At 47.0% G+C, this 27,141-nt stretch overlaps 1 protein-coding gene across 6 annotated transcripts in view; it reads left to right on the top strand.

Moving 5' to 3' along the window:
• Positions 1-27,141, top strand: part of ulk1b (unc-51 like autophagy activating kinase 1) — a 103,994-nt gene that overhangs the window by 67,547 nt on the left and 9,306 nt on the right. For 2 of the 6 annotated variants that reach the window (XM_068006187.1, XM_068006183.1), the window contains exons 14-24: positions 1,716-1,776; positions 2,644-2,733; positions 3,365-3,490; positions 7,002-7,150; positions 7,536-7,619; positions 8,749-9,011; positions 15,714-15,898; positions 16,920-17,035; positions 18,192-18,332; positions 20,611-20,819; positions 24,743-24,921. In XM_068006187.1, coding sequence (XP_067862288.1) covers positions 1,716-1,776; positions 2,644-2,733; positions 3,365-3,490; positions 7,002-7,150; positions 7,536-7,619; positions 8,749-9,011; positions 15,714-15,898; positions 16,920-17,035; positions 18,192-18,332; positions 20,611-20,819; positions 24,743-24,921 — 1,603 coding nt within the window. Of the gene's footprint in view, positions 1-1,715; positions 1,777-2,643; positions 2,734-3,364; positions 3,491-7,001; positions 7,151-7,535; positions 7,620-8,745; positions 9,012-15,713; positions 15,899-16,919; positions 17,036-18,191; positions 18,333-20,610; positions 20,820-24,742; positions 24,922-27,141 lie in introns of all 6 variants that reach the window. The other 4 variants (XM_068006184.1, XM_068006182.1, XM_068006185.1 and 1 more) reach the window with 3 other exon arrangements.

The following is a 27,141-nucleotide window of genomic DNA, read 5'->3' as shown; positions in this document are numbered from 1 at the left end:
AATGAGTTTTGGGAATGGTAGGGAACAAAGGAGAACTTCAAATGGGAACAAACTTTTGTGATACACTTTAAAAACCAAACTATGCTGTGTTCCATGTGAATGATTCACACTGGGGACCATTTCCATGCTGTGTTCTGTATGAATGTTACCTCCAACTAAATATTGCCGCAAACTCCGTTCCCTAGACACCGACTCCATCCCTCTCCCTGGCCACTGTCTGAGGCTGAACCAGACCGTTCGCAACCTCGGCATCCTATTTGACCCTGAGATGAGCTTCTGGCCACACATCCGCTCCATCACCAAGACCACCTACTTCCACCTCCGTAACATCACCCATCTCCGCCCCTGCCTCACCTCATCTGCTGCTGAAACCCTCATCCATGGCTTTGTTACCTCCAGACTGGACTATTCCAATGCTCTCATGGCCGGCCTCCCATCTTCCACCCTTCGTAAACTTGAGCTCATCCAAAACTCTGCTGCTCGTATCCTAACACGCACCAAGTCCCATTCTCCCATCACCCCCTGTGCTCGCTGACCTACATTGGTTCCCGGTCCGGGAACACCTCGATTTTAAAATTCTCATCCTTGTTTTCAAATCCCTCCATGGCCTCGCCCCTCCCTATCTCTGTAACCTCCTCCAGCCCTACAACCCTCTGAGATCTCTGCGCTCCTCCAATTCTGGCCTCTTGCGCATCTCCGATATTAATCGGTCCACCATTGACGGCCGTGCCTTCAGCTGCCTGGGCCCTGAGCTCTGGAATTCCCTCCCCAAACCTCTCCGCCTCTCTCTCCTCCTTTAAGATGCTCCTTAAAACCTACCTCTTTGACCAAGCTTTTGGTCACCTGTCCTAATATCTCCTTATGTGGCTCGGTGTCAAATTTTGTTTGATAATCGCTCCTGTGAAGCGCCTTGGGACGTTTTACTACGTTAAAGGCGCTATATAAATGCAAGTTGTTGTTGTTGAATGATTCACACTGGGGACAGTCTCCGTGCTGTTATGAATTTTTCCCCTGGAAATAATTTGATGCGTTTTACAGTGAAGTTTGTGCATGATGCAGTACTTCAAACCAATTGTGAATAAAAATGTTCTGCCACATTCTAAGACTTTTGAAGTGATTGGGGAGGTTAGTTACAAATACAAAGTTTCAAATTGAACCAATTTATGGATTACATACCAAAGGAACATAGAAACAAGAGCAGGCCATTCAGCCCCTCGAGCCTGTACCACCATTCACTGAGATCATGGCTGATCCATATCCGAACTCCATTTATCCGCCTTGGCTCCATATCCTTTAATACCCTGTCTAATAAAAATCTATCAATCTCAGATTTAAAATGATTAATTGAGCTAGCATCTACTGCTTTCTGTGGGAGAGTGTTCCACACTTCTACCACCCTTTGCATGAAGTGTTTCCCAACTTCTCTCCTGAATGGCCTGGCTCTGATTTTAAGGTTATGTCCCCTTGTCCTAGACTCCCTCACCAGCGGAAAAAGGTTCTCTCCATCTACCCTGTCAATTCCTTCCTAAAAGCCCCAACGAAATCACCCCTTAAGCTTCTCTATTAAGAATAATCTCACTGGTGCTAACTTGCCCTGTGTAAATTCAAATGCATTCTGTTGATTATATTATAGAATAAATAAATGGGAAAATTAATGCTTTGCTGCTCGTAGTGTTGAAAGGAGAGAGTAAATATCTGTTCTCTTGGTGCTTCAGGTGAGCTGCTCAATGACACCATGGCCGGGAGAACCGTGATCGACAGTCTGAATTACAGCAGGTAAATTCATTCCTCTCCATTGTAACAGAGCAGAGTATCGCGGACAAACACCATTTGACTGGATTTGGTTCTGTGGCATTCATTTATTTGTGCTTTGCCTCCAGCCCCTCCTCTATTAGTGATGCCCATCTCTAGTTGCCCTGAGAAGGTGGCAGTGAGCTGCTGCCTTCTTGAACTTGTAGCAGTTTGATGCAACTGTGTGTCTTGCTTGGCCACTTCAGAGGGCGGTTAAGAGTCAACCGCATTGCAGTCATATATAGGCCCAGACCGGGTAAGGACGGCAGGTTTCCTTCCCTAAAGGACATCAGTGAACCAGTTGGGTTTTTACGACAATCCGACAGCTTCATGGTCACTTTTACTGAGACCAGCTTTTTATTACCTGATTTTTTTTAAACAGAATTCAAATTCTCAAACAACAATGGTGGGATTTGAACTCCCGTTCTCTGGATCACTGGTCCAGTAACATAATCACCACATGGCTGTTGTTTTACAAGGGAGCCCCCTTAAGGTCAACTCAAATTCAAACACTTCAACATTTTTAATCCCTTCGCAGGGTGGAACGTACGAATGTCTCTGTTCTCATCGGAACACCTAACACCCTCGTATCAAACTCCTCTCGCCAGTTATTTTAACCCAGGACGGTGAAGGTTTACATTAACGTATCACCCAGGGGGAATTCGGTCCACAATTGTAGAAGATGAGCACCAATTGAAATTTCTACCCTAGTATGTTTTAACACTGAGTCAAATCGCACGTTTAAACTCTCACGAGTTCTACTCACTGGGACTGAGTTCCCGATATCGCTGCTACACCGTGCTTAACGTCTCGCAGGGCTAATTGTTTTGTTCTCTGCTCTCTTTTTCCCAGCACTTCGCTTCTGACCTCTGCAGGGTTAGGGAGTCAGGGGAGAATATCATCGCCCTCCGCATCCTGTGGCAGCTCTCCAAGTCCCTCAGGGTAAGACCAATACAATGTTGGACTCAACTGAGGCTCGATCAGATTCCTTTTATTGTTGGTTCTGCTGAAATTTTCTCAAAGGTGTTGCCTAAAGATCTGACATTTAACAAGCATGTCCGACAGGCATCTCAAATATCACGGAGTATGGTTTTATTCTAGATTATATGACTGATATTAACGCTTTGATGGAGCTAGTGTTAGGAGCTACCAATGGGAAGTCCTTACTGCTAAATGTGTCCTAACCTAAGTGTCAGCTGTGGCTCAGTTGGTCGCACTCTCACCTCTGAGTCAGAAGGTCGTGGGTTCAAGTCCAGAGACTTGAGCACATAATCCAGGCTGACGCTCCCAGTGCAGGCAGTACTGAGGGAGTGCTGCACTGTCAGAGGTGCCGTCTTTCGGCATGAGACGTTACACCAAGGCCTTGTCTGCCCTCTTAGGTGGACGTAGAAGATCCCACGGCCACTATTTCGAAGAAGAGCAAGGGCGTCCTGGCCAATATTTGTCCCTCAACCAACACCATTAAAAACAGGTCATTATCACATTGCTGTTTGTGGGAGCTTGCTGTGCGCAAATTAGCTGCCGCGTTTCCCACATTACAACAGTGACTATAAATGTAAATCCTTTCTTTCAGTAGGCCGAGCCAGGAATCTGTTGGCAACTATGGAGAGACTGTTCCCATCCCCGTCCCAACCCAGGTTCTTAACTACCAGCGAATGGAGCAGAACCTCCAGTCTCCAAACCACTGCAGCTCACCGAGGTTAGTATTCCTAGTGAGTTGGTGGGGCCACCGTTAGATCACAGCGAGTTCTGAATGTTTCAGCCCAAATCCAATTGCAGTCTGACAGTCGATTGGAGTTAGAAAAAAAATCAATGTGAGTTTCTACTCAAGAGCCCTTATCGAGGCGAAAGAGAGGTTAATAAAATGACCGGGAACGATGACACCATGGAACGATATGTTGGCACCAACATGCTCCATTAAGGAGGGAGGGGTTAGATAGTTATCTTCGCTGCCTGAGCGGTAACCCATTACAGAACCCGCCTGATTTTCATTCCATTAGAAATTAGCGGGCGGGCTGTATAAAGGAATGTGCGATCTGTCCTGTTAGATTATCTCCCAGGCAGTGAAGATAAAAACCTACCCCATTCCATCCACAGCACTGGGCGGAGGTTCACAGTGATGGCCAGGGAAAACCAGAGGGGGAGACCTTCCCTGGGCAACAAGTTAAGTATCTCCCGGTGGACCGGGCAGAAATGTTGAAAGATGAATCTGACAACAGAGAAAGTCTGCTGGTGTCTGGAAACCCAACACCATGTCTGAAGATCTCCAAACCAAAACTACTGAGAAATCTACACAGAACAGTAGGGGTTCTGTCTACCGGATACAGAATGATCATCACCTGCTGACCCACATTCAGGGAGCTTGGGTGCAGGTTGGCAGACTCGAGGCTTAAGGCATTGCAGGAGTTTAACCAGCTAACACCACACAGCTTACTGAAGCTTTTCCCCTGCTAGGACCACCCTATTTGCTGGGGCTTCTCTCATTCCTGGTACCATTCCTATGAATCTCTTCTGTGTCCTCTCCAACGCTGGGGTGGTTGAGTTCTGAACTTCCAAGGCCAGGCATTTCACTTTGGAACTACCTCGATCCCAAAGAGACCCCCAACTACCGTCCCTCCGACCCCCCCCCCCCCCACAAAAGAAATCTTCGCGAGTTATTTAGTGAAAGAAACATTAGCCAGTTAGATAAATTATTTCATAAATTATTGAAGTGAGTGACACGACCAGGGCAGGTACAGCACAGGTTAGATACAGAGTAAAGCTCCCTCTACACTGTCCCATCAAACACTCCCAGGGTCAGGTACAGCACGGGTTAGATACAGAGTAAAGCTCCCTCTACACTGTCCCATCAAACACTCCCAGGGCAGGTACAGGGTTAGATACAGAGTAAAGCTCCCTCTACACTGTCCCATCAAACACTCCCAGGGTCAGGTACAGGGTTAGATACAGAGTAAAGCTCCCTCTACACCGTCCCATCAAACACTCCCAGGGCAGGTACAGCACGGGTTAGATACAGAGTAAAGCTCCCTCTACACTGTCCCATCAAACACTCCCAGGGCAGGTACAGCATGGGTTAGATACAGAGTAAAGCTCCCTCTACACTGTCCCATCAAACACTCCCAGGGCAGGTACAGGGTTAGATACAGAGTAAAGCTCCCTCTACACTGTCCCATCAAACACTCCCAGGGCAGGTACAGCATGGGTTAGATACAGAGTAAAGCTTCCTCTACACTGTCCCATCAAACACTCCCAGGGCAGGTACAGGGTTAGATACAGAGTAAAGCTCCCTCTACACTGTCCCATCAAACACTCCCAGGGCAGGTACAGGGTTAGATACAGAGTAAAGCTCCCTCTACACTGTCCCATCAAACACTCCCAGGGCAGGTACAGGGTTAGATACAGAGTAAAGCTCCCTCTACACTGTCCCATCAAACACTCCCAGGGCAGGTACAGGGTTAGATACAGAGTAAAGCTCCCTCTACACTGTCCCATCAAACACTCCCAGGGCAGGTACAGCACAGGTTAGATACAGAGTAAAGCTCCCTCTACACTGTCCCATCAAACACTCCCAGGGCAGGTACAGGGTTAGATACAGAGTAAAGCTCCCTCTACACTGTCCCATCAAACACTCCCAGGGCAGGTACAGGGTTAGATACAGAGTAAAGCTCCCTCTACACTGTCCCATCAAACACTCCCAGGGCAGGTACAGCACGGGTTAGATACAGAGTAAAGCTCCCTCTACACTGTCCTATCAAACACCCCAGGCAGATACAGCATGGGTTAGATACAGAGTAAAGCTCCCTCTACACTGTCCTATCAAACACCCCCAGGGCAGGTACAGCACGGGTTAGATACAGAGTAAAGCTCCCTCTACACTGTCCTATCAAACGCCCCCAGGGCAGGTACAGCACGGGTTAGACACAGAGTAAAGATTCCTTTATGCATGATAAGGAGGCTGTGAGTCTGTAGTTATTTACACAGAAGAACCCCATTACCATGTTCAAAATTATGAGGAGTTTTGATAGAGTAAATAAGGACAACCGTTTCCACTGGCAGGATGGTCGGTAATCAGAGGACGTAGATTTAAAACAATTGGCAAAAAAGCCGGGGGAGATGAAGGGAATTTTTTTTACGCAGCGAGTTGTGATGATCTGGAATGCGCTGCCTGAAAGGGCGGTGGAAGCAGATTCAATAATAACTTTCAAAAGGGAATTGCTTAAATACTTGAAAATGAAAAATTTTCAGAGCTTTGGGGACAGAGCAGGGGAGTGGGACTAATCGGATAGCTCTTTCAAAGAGCCGACACAGGTACGATGGGCCGAATGGCCTCCTCCTGTGCTTAAGACACTATGACCAGGGAAATTTCAGAATGATTCAAATTTGCCCTGAGGCAGATGGACATCACCTGGGTAATTGGAAATTATTGCTTAGCAGAATGACAATCCACGCGATGGTCTCAAACACTGGCAGTACGGTCACATTAATTTTCGTGACACGTAATTCCATATCTTGGTGGCTGTACTTTATTTCACAACCGATGAACGGTGAAATTAATGATCCCCTTTCACGGGTTTAAATTTCCATTTTTAAAAGACAGTAACAGTTTGTGCTCAATTTGTCCAAATGTTTATTGAAGACCGATGTTGGTTACAGTGTGCCTTGGTCAAAACTAGTGGAGTTTGGTCCATTTGTGAAACCTTTGGGGGTGAAAGAACCGGGGGGGAGGGGGATGAGGAGAATTTTTTTAACGCAGCGAGTCGTTGTGATCTGGGATGCGCTGCCTGAAAGGGCGGTGGAAGCAGATTCAATAATAACTTTCAAAAGGGAATTGGATAGGTACTCGAAGGGGAGAAAATTTGCAGGGTTGTTGGGAAAGAGCAGGGGGAGTGGGACTAATTGGATAGCTCTTTCAAAGAGCCGGCACAGGCACGATGGGCCAAATGGCCTCCTTTAGTGCTGTATGATTCTATAATTCCTCTGGCTGATAATTTCAACGAAAAATTCGATGGGGGTGAGCACACGAAACAGGAAATCTCATCATCTACCCACATTGGCTTTGTTTTTCCACCGAAATTATGAGCTGGAGGAATTTCCGCTCCGTTGAGAGCTGTCCAGCATCAAGAGCGATCCTTCAGAACTCATAGTCTAAAAAACGACAGAGCCCATTTATGTCCTGGCTTGACTTGGGGGTCCATCTGCTTACCCTTCAGGTCGGGGGCGGTTAGAAGGTCCAGCAGCACCAGCCCCCTGGGATTCAACAAAACCGGGGTGTCCCCGCCACGACACGGAGAGCACGGGTCCATCACGTGTCGAAGGTCATCTTCTGGAAGTTCGAAGCCTTACTTACCATCACCACAAGGTAGGCTGCTAAGTAGAATCCGGTCCAAAGGCATTGTCTTACGAGCCTGGAAGTGAAGACTTAACATGTTGATCACTCACTCTCCTGCTTTAGCGTTGCCATCAGCACTTGGATCTGACCTTGTCAAGAGTCGCTACTTCTGGAACGAGAGCTGCTGAGTGACCATGTGGAGAAGTGTTGTGTATCCTAGCACTTCATTCCGTGTCACACATCCAGCTCCTGCGCACATCAACAGAGCAGTGTACACAACTCCCGTTAATTAAACATCGAGAAATGCGATGGTTCGACAACTCAAATATTGATTGGTGTTTTTTCTGGCTCCCTTTGAGCAATTGTACTGAAAAAGATCCTAACGCTGGAAATGTTCTTTTGTGTTTTTTTGAAGTTGGCACAATTCCCGAACTGCCAGGCCAGTTTGTCAGTACTTCCCCAACAGGATCGGAGACCCGGGTCAGGCACGCATCCTTGGGTGAGTTAGCTATGAGCCTCCTTGTTCTCCAATACCAGATGTATTGGCATGAGCTGCGGCTCACACCTCCAGTTAGGTGTGAAGTTTCGTACTTACTGCTTAAAGTGAGCACGGTCACGGCCAGCCTTGGCTTGGCATTCCTTCCTTCCGCCAGTACCCCATTGGCTGAGCGTTGTCTTTTCTCGGCCGTCGTGCTGGGCGAGGGGGACTCTGTGGTTATTCTGGGGGGCTTCGTTTTTGAAAGGGAGAAGGAGCTAGCAAGGATGACCGCTGTCCACCAGAGCAATAGGTACCAGGCCCTGACTGAGATTGACCACGCTACGCGCCTGACCGAAGGAAGAAATGCGGTAATGGGCGGGGGTGCCCACGAGAGGGGTGAGGGAAAGGGTGAAGGAAGAGCCAGTCTTCCATGAGCTCTTGACTGGGGAGGGGGGGTGGGCGGGTGGAGGGGAGGGTTTACAATTTGAGAAAGAAGTAAGTGAATTAGCGAGGTGGGTGGGTAAGTAGCTCAGAGAAGGGGAGACTCTTCTAAGACCTGGGGGGGGGGGGGGGGGTGTCGGGGGTGAATGGGCACCGGGAACCTAGAAATGGGGGGAGGGGGATTGTGGAAGTATAGATGACCGGCTATGAGGAAAGATTGTCCACTCTGGCATTTCACTCTTTGGACGGGAGGGGATTTGGTTCAGGTCTTTAAGATTGTCACGAAATGGAGAATTAAGCTCCAGGAAAGTTTGGGCGCAGAATTCGAGCACTAGAGGAGTCAGTTTAAAGTTCAGGTGTCAAAAGAAAATAGGAAATTTAGGCAAATTGTTTTTTTTTAACTAAGAGGGCGAGAGAAGTGTGGGGCAGATTTACAGTGTGGGTGATAGAGTAGAAAACCACAGTAGGGTTTTAAAAAAGGACTGGCTGAACTCCTGCTAAGAAAGAGGATAGAGGGCTATTAGTTCCAGGTACACAGGAAGGAATCTGATGGGTGCTTTGGAAGGGCAGACTAGATGGACCAATGCTTTTCCGCCCAAAACATCGTGATGTTACCGAGACACTATGTTACTGTGGTACTGTTGCTATGATACTTTGTTAACCGTGGACACTTTTGACCGGTGCTAATGGATTTCCATATCGAAAGCAGGAGTTTTGGTGCCAGAATCACACCAGCATGGACTGGGCTCCAGACTGCACAGTGCTCCGAATCTCTCAGACATGCATCCGTGTCGGCAGAAGCTAAAGAAGCAATACTCGGACCCCATGGTGACTCAGGTGGCGTACACTGAGCACAGCCAGCCCCTGCAGGTGCCTATGCTGCAGCCTTGCAGGCAGATGAGATCGTCTCCCAAGCTCTCCGAGTTAATTCAGAGGACCCCTCTACCCACAATCGTGGGCTCTCCAACAAAGGTAACACGCCCAGCGATCAATCGGGAAACTTCACTTTGCTGCTTGACTTTGCCACAATATTGGACACGGCATTGGTCGTGAACATTTAGAGAGTTAGGCAGAAACCATGAACTTTCTTTTTCTCCACAGTCTTGAGTTCTATTCCCTGTTGGGTGTACGTGCACTTAGCATTGGTCCTGCCCTAACATTGAATTACGTGAAATTACATAGAATTTACAGCACAGAAACAGGCCATTTGGCCCAACTGGTCTGTGCCGCTGTTTATGCTCCACACGAGCCTCCTCCCTCCCTACTCCATCTAACCCTATCCGCATATCCTTCAATTCCTTTCTCCCTCACATGTTTATCTAGCCTCCCCAATATGGCACTTCTCTAAGTTAAATACCATTTGCCATTCCCCCAACACATGAAGATCTGCTTGTAGTAGTTTACTCTCTTCCACAGTCCTAACGCTGGAACATGTGGGGAAAAGCACCAGCACAGACTTGGGCAGAGTTACCTGTTTCTCTGCTGTGGGTTGAATCGGTCGAGCCCTAAAGAAAGGCATTTTTTCAAAATGATGACCATCACGTGAAGATATGTTGCATCTGAGGACACCCGCAAACGCATCCTTACACACAAACTGGGAGCCATGTTTTGTTTACTATGCACCCATCAGCATACATATATACTCCCGGAGATAACCCCCAGGCGGTGCTGTCACATAACTAGATATTGGGCAGTACTGGCTAACTCCTGAACATAAGAGACACGGGGTCCACTTACGGGAGTGACCAGCACCATTGAACCCAAGGGAAGATCTACGGCAGACTCAAAACTTATAACTAACACACAAAAAGAATCACTTTATACTGACAGTGTTTGCCCCAATTAGCGTTGCTCTTCTTTAATGTGAAAGTACCATAGCAACAGGAGTAGGCCATTCAGCCCCTCGAGCCTGTTCCGCCATTCAATTAGATTGTGGCTGATCTGTATCTTAACTCCAACTACCCGCCTTGGTTCCGTATCCTTTGCCTAACAAAAATCAATCAATCTCAATTTTGAAATTTTCAATTGACCCCCAGCCTCAACAGCTTTGGGGGAGAGAGTTCCAGATTTCCACTCCCCTTTGTGTGAAGAAGTGCTTCCTGACATCACCCCTGAACGGCCTAGCTCTAATTTTAAGGTTATGCCCCCTTGTTCTAGACTCCCTCCCTCCCCCCCCCCCCCAGAGGAAATAGTTTCCCTCCATCTACCCTATCAACTCCTTTAATCATCTTAAACGCCTCAATTAGATCACCCCTTAATCTTCTGCACTCGAGCGAATACAAAGTCCCAGATCATTGACGTCTCAATGTGTGGTTTTTATGAGGTATTGGAGCACTGTGGGTAACACTTTCTTTAACCCACACAAATAATATAGAAAGCATGCAGGACCTGCTTGTGATTTTCAGGCTTTAACCTTCTCCTGAAATGCACATCCACACTCAGGTTTGAAACTCTATTGTCCTGGTGACTGATTGAGAAGTTAAGCTTTGTGTCCAAAAAGGATTCCTTGTTCCATTTTTTTGTAAATGAGGTATGAATGATGCTATATTACAACAGTGACTGTGCTTCATTGGCCATGATGCGCTTTGGGACATCCTGAGGTCATAGAAGGCGCTACACAAATGTAACTTTATTTCTTCCCTCCCTCCTTCCCATCCCTCTCCTCCTCTCTGCTCCCCTCTCTCCCTTCCCCTCCCTTCTCTCCCCTCCCTCTCCCCACCTCCCCTCCCTCTCCCCACACCCCCTCCCTCTCCCCACCCCCACCTCCATCTCCCCCCCCAACCTCCCTCTTCCACCTCCCTCCCCACCTCCCTCTCCCCCTCCCTCCCCACCTCCCTCTCCCCCTCCCTCCCCACCTCCCTCTCCCCCTCCCTCTCCACCTCCCGCTCCCTCTCTCCCTCCCTCCCCACCTCCCGCTCCCTCTCTCCCTCCCTCCCCACCTCCCGCTCCCTCTCTCTCTTCCCTTTCCTCCATTGGTCTCACTAAGCTACACTCCTCATGTAGCCAAGAAGCCCCACAGGTCACGTGTCCAGACTCCAGCCAATTGGCTCTCTACAGCCGACAGCGAAGGAAACAGGGATTGGTTGTCGGGTGACAGTTCCATCTCCAATGTTCCTCTCTCCCAGTTGAGAGCCACCTAACCTCTGCTCAGAGCGTCTCCACATCAATGTGACAGAACGTGGGCTGGGGAGAATTACACCCAACTAAACATTCCCTCAACTAACTGAATGTTGTCAAAACTGGAATGAATCAGAACAGAGAGAACTTATAAATATTTAAATGAGTGGAATTGGGTCAAGTCAGCTAGATATGGATTAGCTGATGCTTAATACACTTAACTCTGGAATGAAGATGTAACCCTTACAATGCCGGCCTCTCTGGAATTCTGTCCTCCTCGAGCTGGCCAGTTATAAAGTCTTCAGCTCACACACCTCGGGGAGATGGACAAGCAGTGGGGCCTGAGGCCCGGGCTGGGAGGGAGTGGGGAGGTTCTGGGGAGCCAGCGGGAGTCGGCCCGCTAGTGTTGGCCTGAGCAGAGAGGTACTGGTGTCTCAGCAAGGGACGGGCGAGGTGTCTGCACTGTAACAGTGGCTGGTAGGGTCGCCAACTCAGGTCGGACATATTCCAGAGGGTTTGATCACATGATCTCCAACCGCCCCCTCCCCCATGCTCCTGCCATTGGTCACCCAAAGAGTCTAAAGCAAACAGACTTTTTATTTCCTGATTGAATAAGAAATGAAGAAAGAACCTGCATTTCTATAGCACATTTCACTACCTTAGGACCTCCCAAAGCACCAATGAAATACTTTTGAAGTGTCACTGTTGCAATGTAGGAAATGCGGCAGCCAATTTGCGCACAGCAAGATCCCACAAACAGCATTGAGATAAATGATAATTAATTAAAAAGGCTAATGGAATGTTGCCCTTTATCTCAGGGAGCTGGAATACAAAGGGGTGGAAGTGATGTTCCAGCTGTACAGAGCTCTGGTCAGACCACATCTGGAGATATTACATTCAGTTCTGGGCACCGCACCTCAGGAAGGATATATTGGCCTTGGAGAGGGTGCAGCCCAGATTCACCAGAATGATACTGGGCTGAAAGGGTGGAATTATGAGGACAGGTTGCATTGACAAGGCTTATATTCCCTTGAATATAGAAGATTAAGGGGTGATCTAATTGAAGTGTTTAAGATGATTAAAGGATTTGATAGGGTAGATAGGGAGAAACTATTTCCTCTGGTGGGGGGAGTCCAGAACAAGGGGGCGTAACCTTAAAATTAGAGTTAGGCCATTCAGGGGTGATGTCAGGAAGCACTTCTTCACACAAAAGGAGAGTGGAAATCTGGAACTCTCTCCCCCAAAAAGCTGTTGAGGCTGGGGGTCAATTGAAAATTTCAAAACTGGGATTGATAGATTTTTGTTAGGCAAAGGTATTAAGGGATATGGAGTTAAGACACAGATCAGCCATGATCTAATTGAGTGGTGGAACAGGTTCAAGGGGCTGAATGGCCTAGTCCCGTTCCTATGTTCTTATAAAGAACCAGTTTTTAGTGATATTGGTTGAAGGATAAATATTGGCCAGGACACCAGGGGTATCTCCCCTGCTCTTCAGACTAGATTATGTGCACAAGTCTCAGGAGTGGGGGTTGAACCCACAAACTTCTGACATGGAGGCGAGAGTGCTACCCACCGAGCCAAGGCTGACACTCAATGATTCTTGACTGTCAGTCAAACAGCCTTTTTTTCCATCTGCAATATTTTTATCACTAATAAACAAGTGTTGAAAGAAAATTTTAAAAACCGCACAATTTTATTATAGTGCCCCAATGATTTTACTCCCGGGTTTTTGCTGGCGGCAGCGTCTAAGAGATTAATATTTAATTCCTGGAGACTCCAGGGCGATCTCCTGGAGGGTTGGCAACCCTAGTGGCTGGGTATTCGACAGCAGGAGACCGGGAGAGGAGGGAGCAAAGGACAAGCAAGGGAGAACTGCAGGAGTGGGGTGTAGAGCTGGGGATAACAGGAGGAACGGGGCTGGAGATACAGGCCACAAACTACTGCAAGAATGGGAGATAGGGTGGCCAACTTTGGTTGGACGTATTCCTGGATGTTTCATCACATGAGTTCCCGCTCTCCAACTGCCCCCCCCCCCCGGCACCTGCCATTGGTCACCGTTATTTTTATAACTAATAAACTGAAGTGTTCAAAGAAAAGAAACAAACACCAGATTTTTCTCCTGGATCTTTGCTGGCAGCAGTGTCCTAGAGATTATTATTTGATCCCTGGAGACTCCAGGACAATCCTGGAGGGTTGGCAACCCTAGTGGGAGAGGAGCTGAGATATTCAGAGTAGGTCTGGGAGAGAGGACAACAGCACTGGACATTTGTGCTGGGCCTGAAGGGGAGCAGAGCAGAGCCGAGACCGGTGGAGAGGTGGAGGACTATCCTGAGAGGAAGCGGGAGCCAGGCAGAGAATGCCTGAGACAGAGAGAACAGGGAACTACCACGGCCGCCAAAGTTAGGTTCGAATTTTTTTGCCTAGTGATCGGATTGGGAAAGAGCGGGGGAAGTGGGACTGATTGGATGGGTCTTTCAGAGGGCCAGCACAGGCACGATGGGCCGAATGGCCTCCCTCTGGGATGCATCATTCTATGATAGTATCACTTGGTTAGTGTGGACCCATGTTGGGATCTGATTGGTCCTAGATGTCATAAGAACATAAGAAATAAGAGCAAGAGTGGGCCATACAGCCCCTCGAGCCTGCTCCGCCATTGATTAAGATCATGGCTGATCTTCGACCTCAACTCCACTTTCCCGCCCAATCCCCATATCCCTTGATTCCCTTAGTGTCCAAATATCCATCGATCTCAATCTTGAATATACTCAACGACTGAGCATCCACAGCCCTCTGGGGTTGAGAATTCCAAAGATTCACAACCCTCTTGAGTGAAGAAATTTTTCCTCATCTCAGTCCTAAATGGCCGACCCTCTATCTTGAGTCTATGACCCCGAGTTCTAGACTCTCCAGCCAGGGGGAAACAACCTCTCTAGCCTGTCAAGCCCTCTAAGAATTTTATATGTTTCAATGAGATCACCTCTCATTCTTCTAAACTCCAGAGAATATAGGCCCAATCTACTCAATCTCTCCTCATAGGACAACCCTCTCATCCCAGGAATCAATCTAGTGAACCTTCGTTGCACCGCCTCTAAGGCAAGTATATCCTTCCTTAGGTAAGGAGACCACAACTGTACACAGTACTCCAGGTGTGGTCTTACTAGAGCCCTATATAATTGCAGCAAGACCTCCTTACTCAACCCCTTTGCAATAAAGGCTAACATACCATTTACCTTCCTAATTGCTTGCTGTACCTGCATGTTAACTTTCTGTGATTCATGTACAAGGACACCCAAATCCCTCTAAAACTATCAACTTTTCTTAGTCTCTCACCTTTTAAAAAAAAATTTTGCTTTTCTATTCTTCCTACCAAAGTGAATAACCTCACATTTCCCCACATTATACTCCATCTGCCACTTTCTCACCCAATCACTTAACCTGTCTATATCCCTTTGCAGACTCTTTGTGTCCTCCTCACAGCTTACTTTCCCACCTAGCTTTGTATCGTCAGCAAACTTGGATACCTTACACTCGGTCCCTGCATCTAAGTCATTAATATAGATTGTAAATAGCTGAGGCCCAAGCACTGATCCTTGCGATACCCCACTAGTTACAACCTGCCAACCTGAAAATGACTCGTTTATCCCTACTCTCTGTTTTCTGCCGGTTAACCAATCCTCTATTCATGCTAATATGTTACTCCCAACCCCATGAGATCTTACCTTGTGTAACAACCTTTTGTGCGGCACCTTATCGAATGCCTTTTGAAAATCCAAATATACTACATCCACTGGTTCCCCTTTATCTACCCTGCTAGTTACACCCTCAAAAAACTCTAATAGATTTGTCAAACATGATTTCCCTTTCATAAATCCGTGTTGACTCCGCCTAATCATATTATGATTTTCTATATGCCCTGTTTCTACATCCTTAATAATAGATTTTAGCCTTTTTCCTATTACTGATGTCAGGCTAACTGGCCTGTAGTTCCCTGTTTTCTCTCTCCCTCCTTTCTTGAATAGCGGGGTTACATTTGCTACCTTCCAATCCACGGGGACTGTTCTAGAATCTAGGGAATTCTGGAAGATCAAAACCAATGCATCCACTATCTCAGCCTGTAAGGGACCAATGTTTACTTTCGCTAATCTCTTCCTTTTTACATTCCAGTAGAAGCTCTTACCCCTGTTTTTATATTTCTTGCTATTTTACTCGCATATTCAATTTTCTCCCTCTTTATCAATTTTGCTGGTTTCCAAAACTCTCCCAATCCTCAGATTTACTACTCTTCTTGGCAACATTATAAGCCTCTTCTTTCAATCTAATACTATCCTTAACATGTGATCAACATGGACCAATCAGTGAAGTCTGAGGCTGACCTCAATCTTTAAAATCACACAACACTGCAGATACACAGATTAGTTTTGTATTGTGATACGAAAACGTAAATTTACTGTGAAGTTTTCAAAATTTATAACTTTACTAGAAAGTAGAACTCTTCTAGAACTCTTTCTAGAAAACCACATTTAAAAAAAAATAAACTCCCAATTTTGTTTTCCCCAGGTGGCCTCCCCTTTCGAATTCCCCAAGGCACCCAGTTCTCAAAATCTTGTCACAATGTTTGCTCACCAGGGCCTGACACTGGCCTCAACTCGCAACAGGACTGTGCCAGACCTGGGCCCACTCCACAACCAACAAATTGACTTCGGACTGAAGCCCATCGATGAGATCAAGGGACCATTTGGCAGGTGATGAGCAGTTTGCAAATTAACCCATGGCAAGCAACCTTTCAAGGATGCCAAATCCCGAGTCATTTTTAAAAACCGCAACTGCAGGACAAGGTTGCTGTAGGTACGCACTGGGAAAATGCGAGTTCCGGGCTGACATCTGGTACCGCTTCTTCACACGGAGACAATGATCACTACCTTGCATAGAATTACGTAGAAGCTACAGCACAGAAACAGGCCATTTGGCCCAACAGGTGTTTATGCTCCGCACGAGCCTCCTCACGCCCCTCTTCATCTAACTCTTATGAGCATATCCTCATCATAGTATCATAGCGTGGTACAGGACAGGAGGAGGCCATTCGGCCCATCGTGCCTGTGCCGGCTCTTTGAAAGAGCTATCCAATTAGTCCCACTCTTTCCCCATAGCCCTGCAAATTTTTCTTTTTCAAGTATTTATCCAATTCCATTTTGAAAGTTACTATTGAATCTGCTTCCACCGCCCTTTCAGGCAGCGCATTCCAGATCAGAACAACTCGCTGCGTTAAAAAAAAATTCTCCTCATCTTTCCCCGCCTCTGGTTCTTTTGCCAATTATCTTAAATCTGTGTCCTCTGGTTACCGACCCTCCCGCTGTTAGAAACAGTTGGCCAATTAGTGTCGAATTAGGGACAGTTTTGTGCTCACAGGGAACTGGATTGCAACTGAAACCTAGTTTTATTTTTAACCTTTCTTCCTGTTTAAATTCCCTGCGTGAATTGCGAAAATTTAAAAGTGGGCCTTCCAGAAACGGCGGGGCTGGCGAGTGAATCGGAGGTGTTGGAAGTGCCGACCGCTGCTCTTGGAAAACGCGAGTTGCGTTTTGCTCCCGTGGAAAGCGAGAATTATTTTAATGAAGTTGGACCATGGACCCTCTTCATTCAGTATTTTTAATCGGGGGGGAAAAAAAAAATGAAGAGTTTGTTGCAATCGGAAACATTTCATTGCCTATGACGATGATGTTTCTTGTTCTCCGTCTGCTCACGAGTCATGTGCCTAACTTGCAGATCGCTCAGCGCTGGCAAACTGTCGGACTTACTCCTGAAGGCGGCATTTGGAGGGCAGATCTCAGAAGCTGGCAGCAACGACAGTCTAAACGCCGAGAAGCCAATGGATATAACAGGTAGAGTGTCCCAATCAAGGCAGCTGGCCAGTGCCGTGATGTTTAAGTTAGGGTGCGAGGTGTACATTTTGTGTGGGAGAACACAACGGCATTAAAATGAGCTCCTGCTCTTGGCGGCCGTGCCTTCAGCTGTCTGGGCCCTGAGCTCTGGAATTCCCTCCCTAAACCTCTCCGCCTCTCTCTCCTCCTTTAAAACGCTCCTTAAAACCTACCTCTTTGACCAAGCTTTTGGTCACCTGTCCTAATATCCCCTTATGTGGCTCGGTGTCAGATTTTGTCTGATTACGCTCCTGTGAGGCACCCTGGGACGTTTTACTACGTTAAAAGCTCTGTATAAATGCACGTTGTTTGTTGTTCTCTTGTTGAGTTTCAGTTTGAAAGTGCCCTTTGTGCTGAGTAAGACAGTGGTGATTAAGAACGTGTCTTGGCATCTCCCACTGCCACTGTTTTACCGGCCTTGTCAGTATCTTGGCTTCTCTTCCATTTCTCAAAAGATAAAACCCTGAGGATTTTTAAGAATCTTAAACTGGCTTTGCCAACCACCAGCGCAAAATAAAACCACAGAAAGAATCGGCGGACTTGGTGCTGACTGAACTCTTTTTAATCGGGCGTTCGCGTTATGCTGCAGGCCGATCGGAGAGGAGGGAAAAAGCTCACAAAGAAAGAAGACATAGTTTAGATTCACTTACAATTTCCCAGTGTTTACAAGCTATTGTTCCTTAGCCCTCTAATGCACCGAGCCTGTGTGCAGACTGTGCTGAAGAAACATTCAAAAGAAAGAACTTGCATTTATATAGCGCCTTTCACGACCTCAGGACACCCCAAAGCGCTTTACAGCCAATGAAGTATTTTTTGAAGTGTAGTCACTGTTGTAATGTCGGAAACGCAGCAGCCAATCTGCGCACAGCAAGATCCCACAAACAGCAATGTGATAATGACCAGATAATCTGTTTTAGTGATGATGGTTGAGGCCGGGACACAGGGGAGAACTCCCCTGCTCTTCTTCCAATAGTGCCATGGGATCTTTTACTCTGCGTTTCCCGTGTTTATGTCAGGGATTGGCTTTCACTAACTTTCACTCCTCGGTGCGCAAGTGTTGCGGGAAGTCTCCAACCTACTTCGGTTCAGTTTGTTTTCTGTTTTCTTTCTTCCCCAGCTCCCGCTGCTGCTCAAGGAGGGTATTTGTATCCGGGTGTTGGCGTGGCTTTTTCCAGCAGTCCAGCTCCGGTGCTTTTCACAGTGGGCTCCCCTCCAAGTGGCACCCCGCCCCAGTCTGGCAGAACAAGAATGTTTTCAGGTACAATCAACGCTGCTTTTCTGAACACAATTGTTCAAGTATCAGGCACTCGTGTCCTTAAATTCTGGAGCAAGGATTGAGCTCCATCCCGACCAGCCTTTTGTGACTAATGAATGGATTGCAATCCTGGAGTTACCTCACACGGAGAACAACGTTCAGGTTGTCAACTCTGGTTGGACGTATTCCTGGAGGTTTCATCACATGACTACCTGCCTCCAACTGCCCCGCCCCCATTCGCCCGCCATTGGTCACCCAACACGTCCATTCTTGCAGTGCACCGCCAATTGGAAAGCGAACAGACTCTTCGTTAACCCAATTGGACGATTCTTGACTGTCAGTCAAAAACAGCCTTTTTCCTGCCCCCATCTCCAATATTTTTACAACTAATAAACAAAAGTGTTCAAAGAACTTTTTTTTAATGATCCTGGGTTACTCACAGCAGTATCCTGGAGATTAATATTTAATTCCTGGAGACTCCAGGACAATCCTGGAGGGTTGGCAACCCTAAAGAGTGCATGGGATATCTTCAAAATTAACTGTACAGCAGAAGATTTCAATTGTATCCCACAGAAGTACAGAGTTGAGATGTGATTTTCCCTGGAGATGGTGCATTCTTAGACAGTATGGGAGAATTAGTGAATATTTCCTTCTTCCAATTAAACGTCTGCGAATTATGGTGCACATCAAAGACCAAAGGCATCATTTATTTTTATTTATTTTCTGGACGTGGACAATACTGGCGAAGCAACATTTATTGCCCAACCCTAGTTGCCCTGACGACACGAAAGGCCTGGAGTCATGTGTAGGCCCAGACCAGATGGGGATTGGCAGGTTCCCTTTCCTGAAGGACACCTGCAACAATCTGGCAGTTTTCATGGGGTTCAGCTCACCCCTCAACCTTCTAAACTCAAGGGAATACAAACCAAGTTCATGCAATTTGTCCTCATAATTCAACAAGGGGGCATAACCTTAAAATTAGAGCTAGGCCGTTCAGGGGTGATGTCAGGAAGCACTTCTTCACACAAAGGGGAGTGGAAATCTGGAACTCTCTCCCCCCCCAAGAAGCTGTGGATGCCGAGAGTCAATTGAAAATTTCAAAACTGAGTTTGATAGATTTTTTGTTGGGTAAGGGTATTAAGGGTTACGGAACCAAGGCGGGTAAATGGAGTTGAGGTACAGATCAGCCATGATCTAATTGAATGGCGGAATAGGCTGTAGGGTCTTTATGGCCTCCTTCTGTTCCTATGTAACCCTTTTATCATTCTGGTGTCTGTTAAGATTCCCTGAGGGAAGTGATAAGATGCTATATTTTTAGGACGGGTATGTTTGCAGTAAGTATATTCTGTCTATGTTTATGCTTCACTTGAGTCTCACCAATTTTTTTTATCATCAACTCCACTTCAGTGCTATTTTGAGACTCCATCAGGAATCTCCTTGAGAAAGGGAGGCATCAGCAACTTCACCCTCTCTTTTATCTCTTCATCCAACTGACTACCTAATCCTCCACCCGATTAATATTTAACACGCAGCCTCAATACAATGCATTATGAAGGGCTGGGAGCTTTGATTGATGTCCTAGTCGCTGCCATGACCAGAGCTAATTGGTGACTTTGACATGCGTGAGTCAGGAGGTGAGGCAGCAGCTGTGGTTTATAAATCAACCTAATTTCAATTCAAATCAAAACAGTCCATCCTGATGTGGAAATATATCGGCCGTTCCTTCATCGTCGCTGGGTCAAAATCCTGGAACTCCCTCCCTAACAGCACTGTGGGAGAACCGTCACCACACGGACTGCAGCGGTTCAAGAAGACGGCTCACCACCACCTTCTCAAGGGGCAACCAGGGATGGGCAATAAATGCCGGCCTCGCCAACGACGCCCACATCCCGAGAATGAATTTTTTTAAAGAAGCCCTCCCAGCCTTTGCCGAGCTAGTGTATAAAGGACAATCTTTTCGGTTGATATGAAGTGATTGTAAGTAAATGAAACCCTTAACTCAGACAATTAGAAGGACAATTGGCCTGATTTAATCACAAGACGAATAACGGTTTGAAATAGCGGTTGTCACCCAAGGCAAATCTGCTGTAAAGCTTTTTTTGTGCAACAGTATACGAACCCTTGATTAGCCATTCAGCTGAGAGGCTAAAACCTTTCTTTACTGAGGATGATTTGGGGCAGTCGCTGGGTCCGATGTTTGCCTGAGGTTTGTCCTTAATCTGCTGGATTTGAAATGCTCCAATTGAGCCTCTGTGCTTTTTATTTCTGTTGTGCTTTGCAGTGGGCTCGTCCAGTTCGATGAGCTCGGTTGGTTCCAGCAGCGGACGGGTTTCCCACTGCTCCCCGGTGGGTCCTGGTGCAGACTCCTCTCCTACGTCCTGTGAGGGTCCTTCAAGTCTCAGGTTCGTCTACCCTGATACCATAACAACGAACATGGAGGCAATGGTGACTTTCGAAGCCCCGGAATTACCCGAAGAAACTCTTATGGAGGTACATAAAAAAAAAATTTAAAAGATTTTTCTACTGTATTTAAAGCAAACACGTGTGCAGAGAAATGGAATCTTTTAAAATATTTGAACCAAGTGGGGTAATTTTAACTTCTGTCCGTGCGACGGAAAAATGGGTGATAACTAAACGACAGCAATTTTCCACCTCGGCCGATTTTCTTTTCCATTGATTTTTCGCCCAGGGATAAACATTAAAATTACCCCGGAAGGTTCTATATTGGATTTCCTGGTCATCAGGTGAGGGGAAATTTAGAAATCTAATGAGAAAAGTCAAGGCAACAGAGCAGTGTAGTGATTTGGGTAAAGATAAGCAGAGTGTGGCAGGAAGGGACAGAGGGGGAAATAAAAAAATTGGATAGGGTCTATTGTTGGGCGGGGGTAGCACGATCCGCGATTACCCCCGCGTCCAACGGTCTCTCTGCAGGCAGGACGAGACTTTCGTGAGGCCTGAGGACTTACCTTCAAGCAGCGTTCTGAATCAGCGTTGAATGAGGATTCAGTACAATTCACACTTAGCACAGGGGGAGCCCCAATCCCTTAAAGGGAGGCTGTCTCTTAAAAATATCTTATTGAATGGCGGAGCAGGCTCGAGGGGCCGTATGGCCTACTCCTGCTCCTATTTCTTATGTTCTCATTAGCGGATGTATTACATTAAGGGTCATTTTGATTTGAAGTGACACTGAAAAGAAAGACTTGAAAGAACTTGCATTGATATAGCGCCTTTCCCAAAGCGCTTTACAGCCAATGAAGTACTTTTTAAAAAAATGTAGTCACTGTTGTAACATAGGAAACGGCAATTTGCCAATTTGCGTACAGCAAGCTCCAATGAAATAAGAGATAATCCGTTTTAGTGATGTTGGATAAATATTGGCCAGGACACGGGGGAGAAATCCCCTGCTCTTCTTTGAAATAGAGCCGTGGGATCATCTATGTCCACCTGAGAGGGCAGATGGGGCCTCAATTTAACATCTCATCTGAAAGACCTCTGACAGTGCAGCACTCCCTCAGTACTGCACTGGAGTGTCAGCCTAGATTTTGTGCTCAAGTCTCATGGAGTTTGGACTTGAACCCACAACCTTCGTAACTCAGAGGCGAGAGGGCCCCCCACTGAGCCACAGCTCAGCGTGTTTATGGTGGGAGAGAGAGAAAGAAAAGTAGACTTCCGTTGAATCACAGAATGAAATACCTTTTGGGGATAATTTCTGTCATTTGGGCAAGCATGCAGCCATTTTGAAACTTCTTATAAACAGCAACGAGAGGAATGAGTAACGGGTGATCGTTTTTTTGGGTAGTTGTGATGATTAAGGGTCAAATGTTGACACCTGGAGAATTCTGCAGCATTCTTCAAACAGTGCGGGTCCTTAACATCCAGACTGGCCTCAGGTTAACGTCTCATCTTAAGGAATGGCACTTACGACAAGGCAGCCCTCCCTCAGTAATGCACTGGAGTGTCAGCCAAGAATAGGAAATGTGTGAGCAGCTTTGATGCATGACGTTAGCTCAGAGAGGAGCATTCTTTCAGGGTCGGATTTTGAGTGGGGCAGAAGTTCTGGCTGTGCCGTGGCTCTACCCCCTCACCCCATCTCAGATTGCGTTCGGGCACCAGCGCCATTGACAGCGCCCACTTCAGTGGGTGGGGAAGAGGGATTTCCCTGTGGCGCTGTGCTGCAGCTGAAGTGGGCCCTTTGAAAACCGAAATAAAAAGTTTCAAAGCTGTCCAGCTCTTGGATCTGCCGTTGCCCAGAAATGCAGTCGATCGCTCGGTGGGGACTCATTCCCAGTTCCTGTCTGCCCAGAGTACACAGTTTTCGTAGCACAAACAGACAGGAAATTAAGGTCCATCAATTTGCAGTAAACCCGCTGAATCAACCAGTGTTTTGGAATCATAGGAGCCTAGGTAAGGGAGCATAGTGGTTATCTGTTCTGGCTAACATTTATCCCTCAACCAACATCATTAAAACAGATTATCTGGTCATTTGCCTCATTTACTGTTTGTGGGATCTTGCTGTGCGCAAATTGGCTGCCGCCTTTCCTACATTACAGCAGTGCCTACACTTCAAAACGTACTTCATTGGCTGTAAAGCACTTTGGGACGTCCTGAGGTCGTGAAAGACGCTATAGAAATGCAAGTCTATCTTTGTTATGTTACTGGACGAGTAACCCAGAGATCATGAGTTCAAATCCCACCACGAGAATTTGAATTCAGTTTTTAAAATAATCTGGTTATAAAAAGCTGGTCTCAGTAAAAGTGACCGTGAAGCTGTCGGATTGTCGTAAAAACCCAACTGGTTCATTAATGTCCTTTAGGGAAGGAAACCTGCCGTCCTTACCCGGTCTGGGCCTATATGAGAATCCAGTCCCACAACAATGTGGTTGACTCTTAACTGCCGTCTGAAGTGGCCACTCAGTTGGATCAAACCACTTAGGGATGGGCAATAAATGCCAGCCTTGCTGCATCGCCCACCTCCCCTGAGAATGGATAAATCTTTAAAAAGACGAAAGGTCACAGGTTATTATCCATCTCTTCCAAAGGCACCAACTGAACTGGAACCTGCTGAAAGAGCTTTGCAGATTTGGACGCTGACTCCGCAGCGCTCATAGAAAAAAAGTACATTAATATTTCAGAGATACGGCTCTTTATGTTTTCTGGGGCGCCTATTACCTGAAGTGGACTGTCCTTTGTATAATTGATGACGTTGATTCAGCAGCTGACTGACGAATTGACAGCCTTTGCTGTGCTCGGGCCTCCCAACGACTGACGAGTCCACATCCCATTTATAATTGATGAAAAGGGATAGGTTTTAGGGGACTTTAGGGGAATTCGAGCTGCTGATTGTCAAGTCTTTTATTTCACCAAAGACGCCTGATCTTTTCCACCTGACTTGACTTCCAACAGCTGGCCGCTAGGTAGGGAGACGGATTGTGTCGATGGGAGGAGCTGGGAGAGCTGGCTCAGCATCTACCGACACTGCGCACGTGAAGCTAAGGAGAAAAAGTGGTTGGAGTTTCGTATGCTGTTGGCATAAAATCCCGGGGCCCCCAGGAAATCCTGGGGCCGCTCAGGGAGGTGCGGAAACTTGATGTGATCAGTCTGTGCCCCTTCTTCCTCAGCCCTGCACTCAGAGACCGCAGTTTCTCCGTGTGCAGGGCCGAGCAAGGTCCACTCTACGGGGTGTGTTCAGATGGGTTTATTCCAGTGACTCCATTGAAAAAAGGAAGATGTATTTATAGAGCCTCCTTCACAACCTCAGGATGTCCCAAAAGATTTTACAGCCAATTAAGTGCTTTTGAAGTGTAGTCACTGTTGTAATGTAGGAAACGCAGCAGACAATTTGCGCACAGCAAGATCCCATAAGCAGCAATGTGATAATGACCGATAATCGGTTTTAGTGATGTTGGTTGAGGGATAAATATTGGCCAGGACACCTGGAAGAACTCTCCTGATCTTCTTCAAAATAGTGGCCATGGGATCTTTTATGTCCACCTGAGAAGGCAGATGGGGCTTCGGTTTGTTGTCTCATCAGAAAGACGGCTCCTTCTGACAGTGCAGCACTCCCTCAGTACTGCACTGGGAGTGCTGGCTTGGATTATGTGTTTAAGTCTCTGGAGTGGGACTCGAACCTCATGACCTGACTCAGGGGCGAGAGTGCGACCCACTGAGTCACGGCTGATAGCTGAGGCTTTACTATGATGGAATGGGATGGGGTGGGGCAGGGGGTGCAAAGAGAGAGAAATGCAGTTTTATTTCATGTGAAATTTTATACATGGGGAACAATCGGGCTCACTGGATGCATGGGGAGCCACTCGGCGATTAGTGTGTTGTCTTCTGCATGGGTCCTGTACCTGGTTCAATCATTTAGTGTCCGTTGGCCATGGGATTCACACCAGTGCCTGTGTCATTCACAGCGGGAGCACACGGAGATCCTGAAGAACCTACGCTTCACGCTGGTCTTTGTTCACTGTGTGATGGAGATCGCCTTGGCCAAGGGGAACCCGTTTGAGATGTGCAGCTCTGCAACCTCCGCGTACCAGCTACAGGAGAGTATGGTGGTTGATCAGATCAGCCTGCTGAGCAAGGAGTGGAGGTGAGGCATGTGTTGGGGGCCGGGGTGGGGGGGATCAAAAGTTAAGTCTGTTCGCCTTCTCTGTCACGTGTCAGCCGTAGAGCACTCTCGCCTCCTGAGTCAGACGGTCATGGGTTTAAGACCCACTTCAGAGACTCAAGCACATAATCCAGGCTGACACTCCCAGTGCCGTACTGAGGGTGTGCTGCACTGTTGGAGGCGCTGTCTCTCGGATCACATGTTAAAATAAGACCCTGCCTACCTGACATTGTAGCAAAAGGATACATAGGAACAGGAGGAGGCCATTCAGCCCCTCGTGCCTGTTCCTCCATTCAATTAGATCATGGCTAATCTCCACCTGCCCACCTTGGTTCCATATCCCTTACCCAATAAAAAATCTTATCGATCTCAGTTTTGACATTTTCAATTGGCCCCCCCCACCAGCCTCACCCGTTTCTAAGGAGAGGGAGTTCCACATTCCCGATAGCCTTTGTGTGAAGAAGTGACAGGTAGCAAGTTCCAGGAAGAAGGGCTGATACAGCCGCGGATTCTGCGGAGGGGGGGTCGGGATACAGAGCAGGCCAAGCTCAGCGTTCCGAAGGCTATGGGCTGCGACCCGGGGCAGGTGAGGCCGGGGAGCTATTTGTAAATGAGGGCGGAGATTTTTAATTCATAGCCAAGGGAAGTCAACAAGGACATGGGTGATGGGAGCAGGAGTTGGTGCTGGGTAGGAGCCAGGCTACATAGAATTGGACAAGCTGTGGCTTGCGTTGAATCATAGAGCCGTACAGCACAGAGGGAGACCATTCGGCCCATCTCGCCTGTGCTGGCTCTTTGAAAGAGCTATCCAATTAGTCCCACTCCCCTGCCCTTTCCTCATTTTTCAAGTATTTATCCAATTCCCTTTTGAAAGTTATTATTGAATCTGCTTTCACCGCCCTTTCAGGCAGTGAATTCCAGATCGTAACAACTCGCTGCAAAAAAAAGAGTCCCCTCGTCTCCCCTCTTTTGCCAATTACCATAAATCTGTGTCCTCTGGTTACTGACCCTCCTGCCAGTGGAAACAGTTTCTCCCGATTTACTCTATCAAAACCCTTAATAATTTTTAACACATAGGGTTCAGCTCGCGGCCAATGAATTTGAGAAGTCAAGTCTGGACGTAAAAAGAGTGTGGATAATGGTTTCAACAGCAAGGATGTTTCTTGGAGGAAAAGAAGCTACACGCACACTTTCCTGCCCTATCCTCATATTCCTCGATTCCCTTAGTGTCCAAAAATCTATCGCTCTCAGTCTTGAATATCTTCAACGACTGAGTATCCACAGTCCTCTGGGGGAGAGAATTCCAAAGATTCACAACTCTCTTGAGTGAAGAAATTCCTCCTCATCTCGGTCCTAAATGGCCGACCCCTTATCCTGTGATCATGACCCCTATGATACACTCATTGACACGTACACTCATTGACACGTACACTCATTGACACGTACACTCTGACACGTACACTCATTCACACGTACACTCGTTGACACGTACACTCGTTGACACGTACACTCGTTGACACACACACTCTGACACGTACACTCATTGACACATACACTCGTTGACACATACACTCATTGACACATACACTCGTTGACACATACACTCATTCACACGTACACTCATTGACACGTACACTCATTGACACATACACTCATTGACACGTACACTCATTCACACGTACACTCATTCACACGTACACTCATTCACACGTACACTCATTGACACGTACACTCGTTGACACATACACTCGTTGACACGTACACTCATTCACACGTACACTCATTGACACGTACACTCATTGACACGTACACTCATTGACACGTACACTCATTCACACGTACACTCATTGACACGTACACTCGTTGACACGTACACTCATTGATACATACACTCATTGACACATACACTCTGACACGTACACTCATTGACACGTACACTCATTGACACGTACACTCATTGACACGTACACTCGTTCACACATACACTCATTGACACGTACACTCATTGACACGTACACTCATTGACACGTACACTCATTGACACGTACACTCATTGACACGTACACTCGTTGACACGTACACTCATTCACACATACACTCATTGACACGTACACTCATTGACACATACACTCGTTGACACGTACACTCATTGACACGTACACTCATTGACACGTACACTCATTGACACGTACACTCATTGAC

The sequence above is a fragment of the Heptranchias perlo genome, chromosome 25, assembly GCF_035084215.1.
Source record: "Heptranchias perlo isolate sHepPer1 chromosome 25, sHepPer1.hap1, whole genome shotgun sequence".
Classification (NCBI taxonomy): Eukaryota; Metazoa; Chordata; class Chondrichthyes; order Hexanchiformes; family Hexanchidae; genus Heptranchias; species Heptranchias perlo.
Note: the sequence above shows the minus strand (reverse complement) of the source record. Positions and strands in the feature narration are given on the sequence as shown.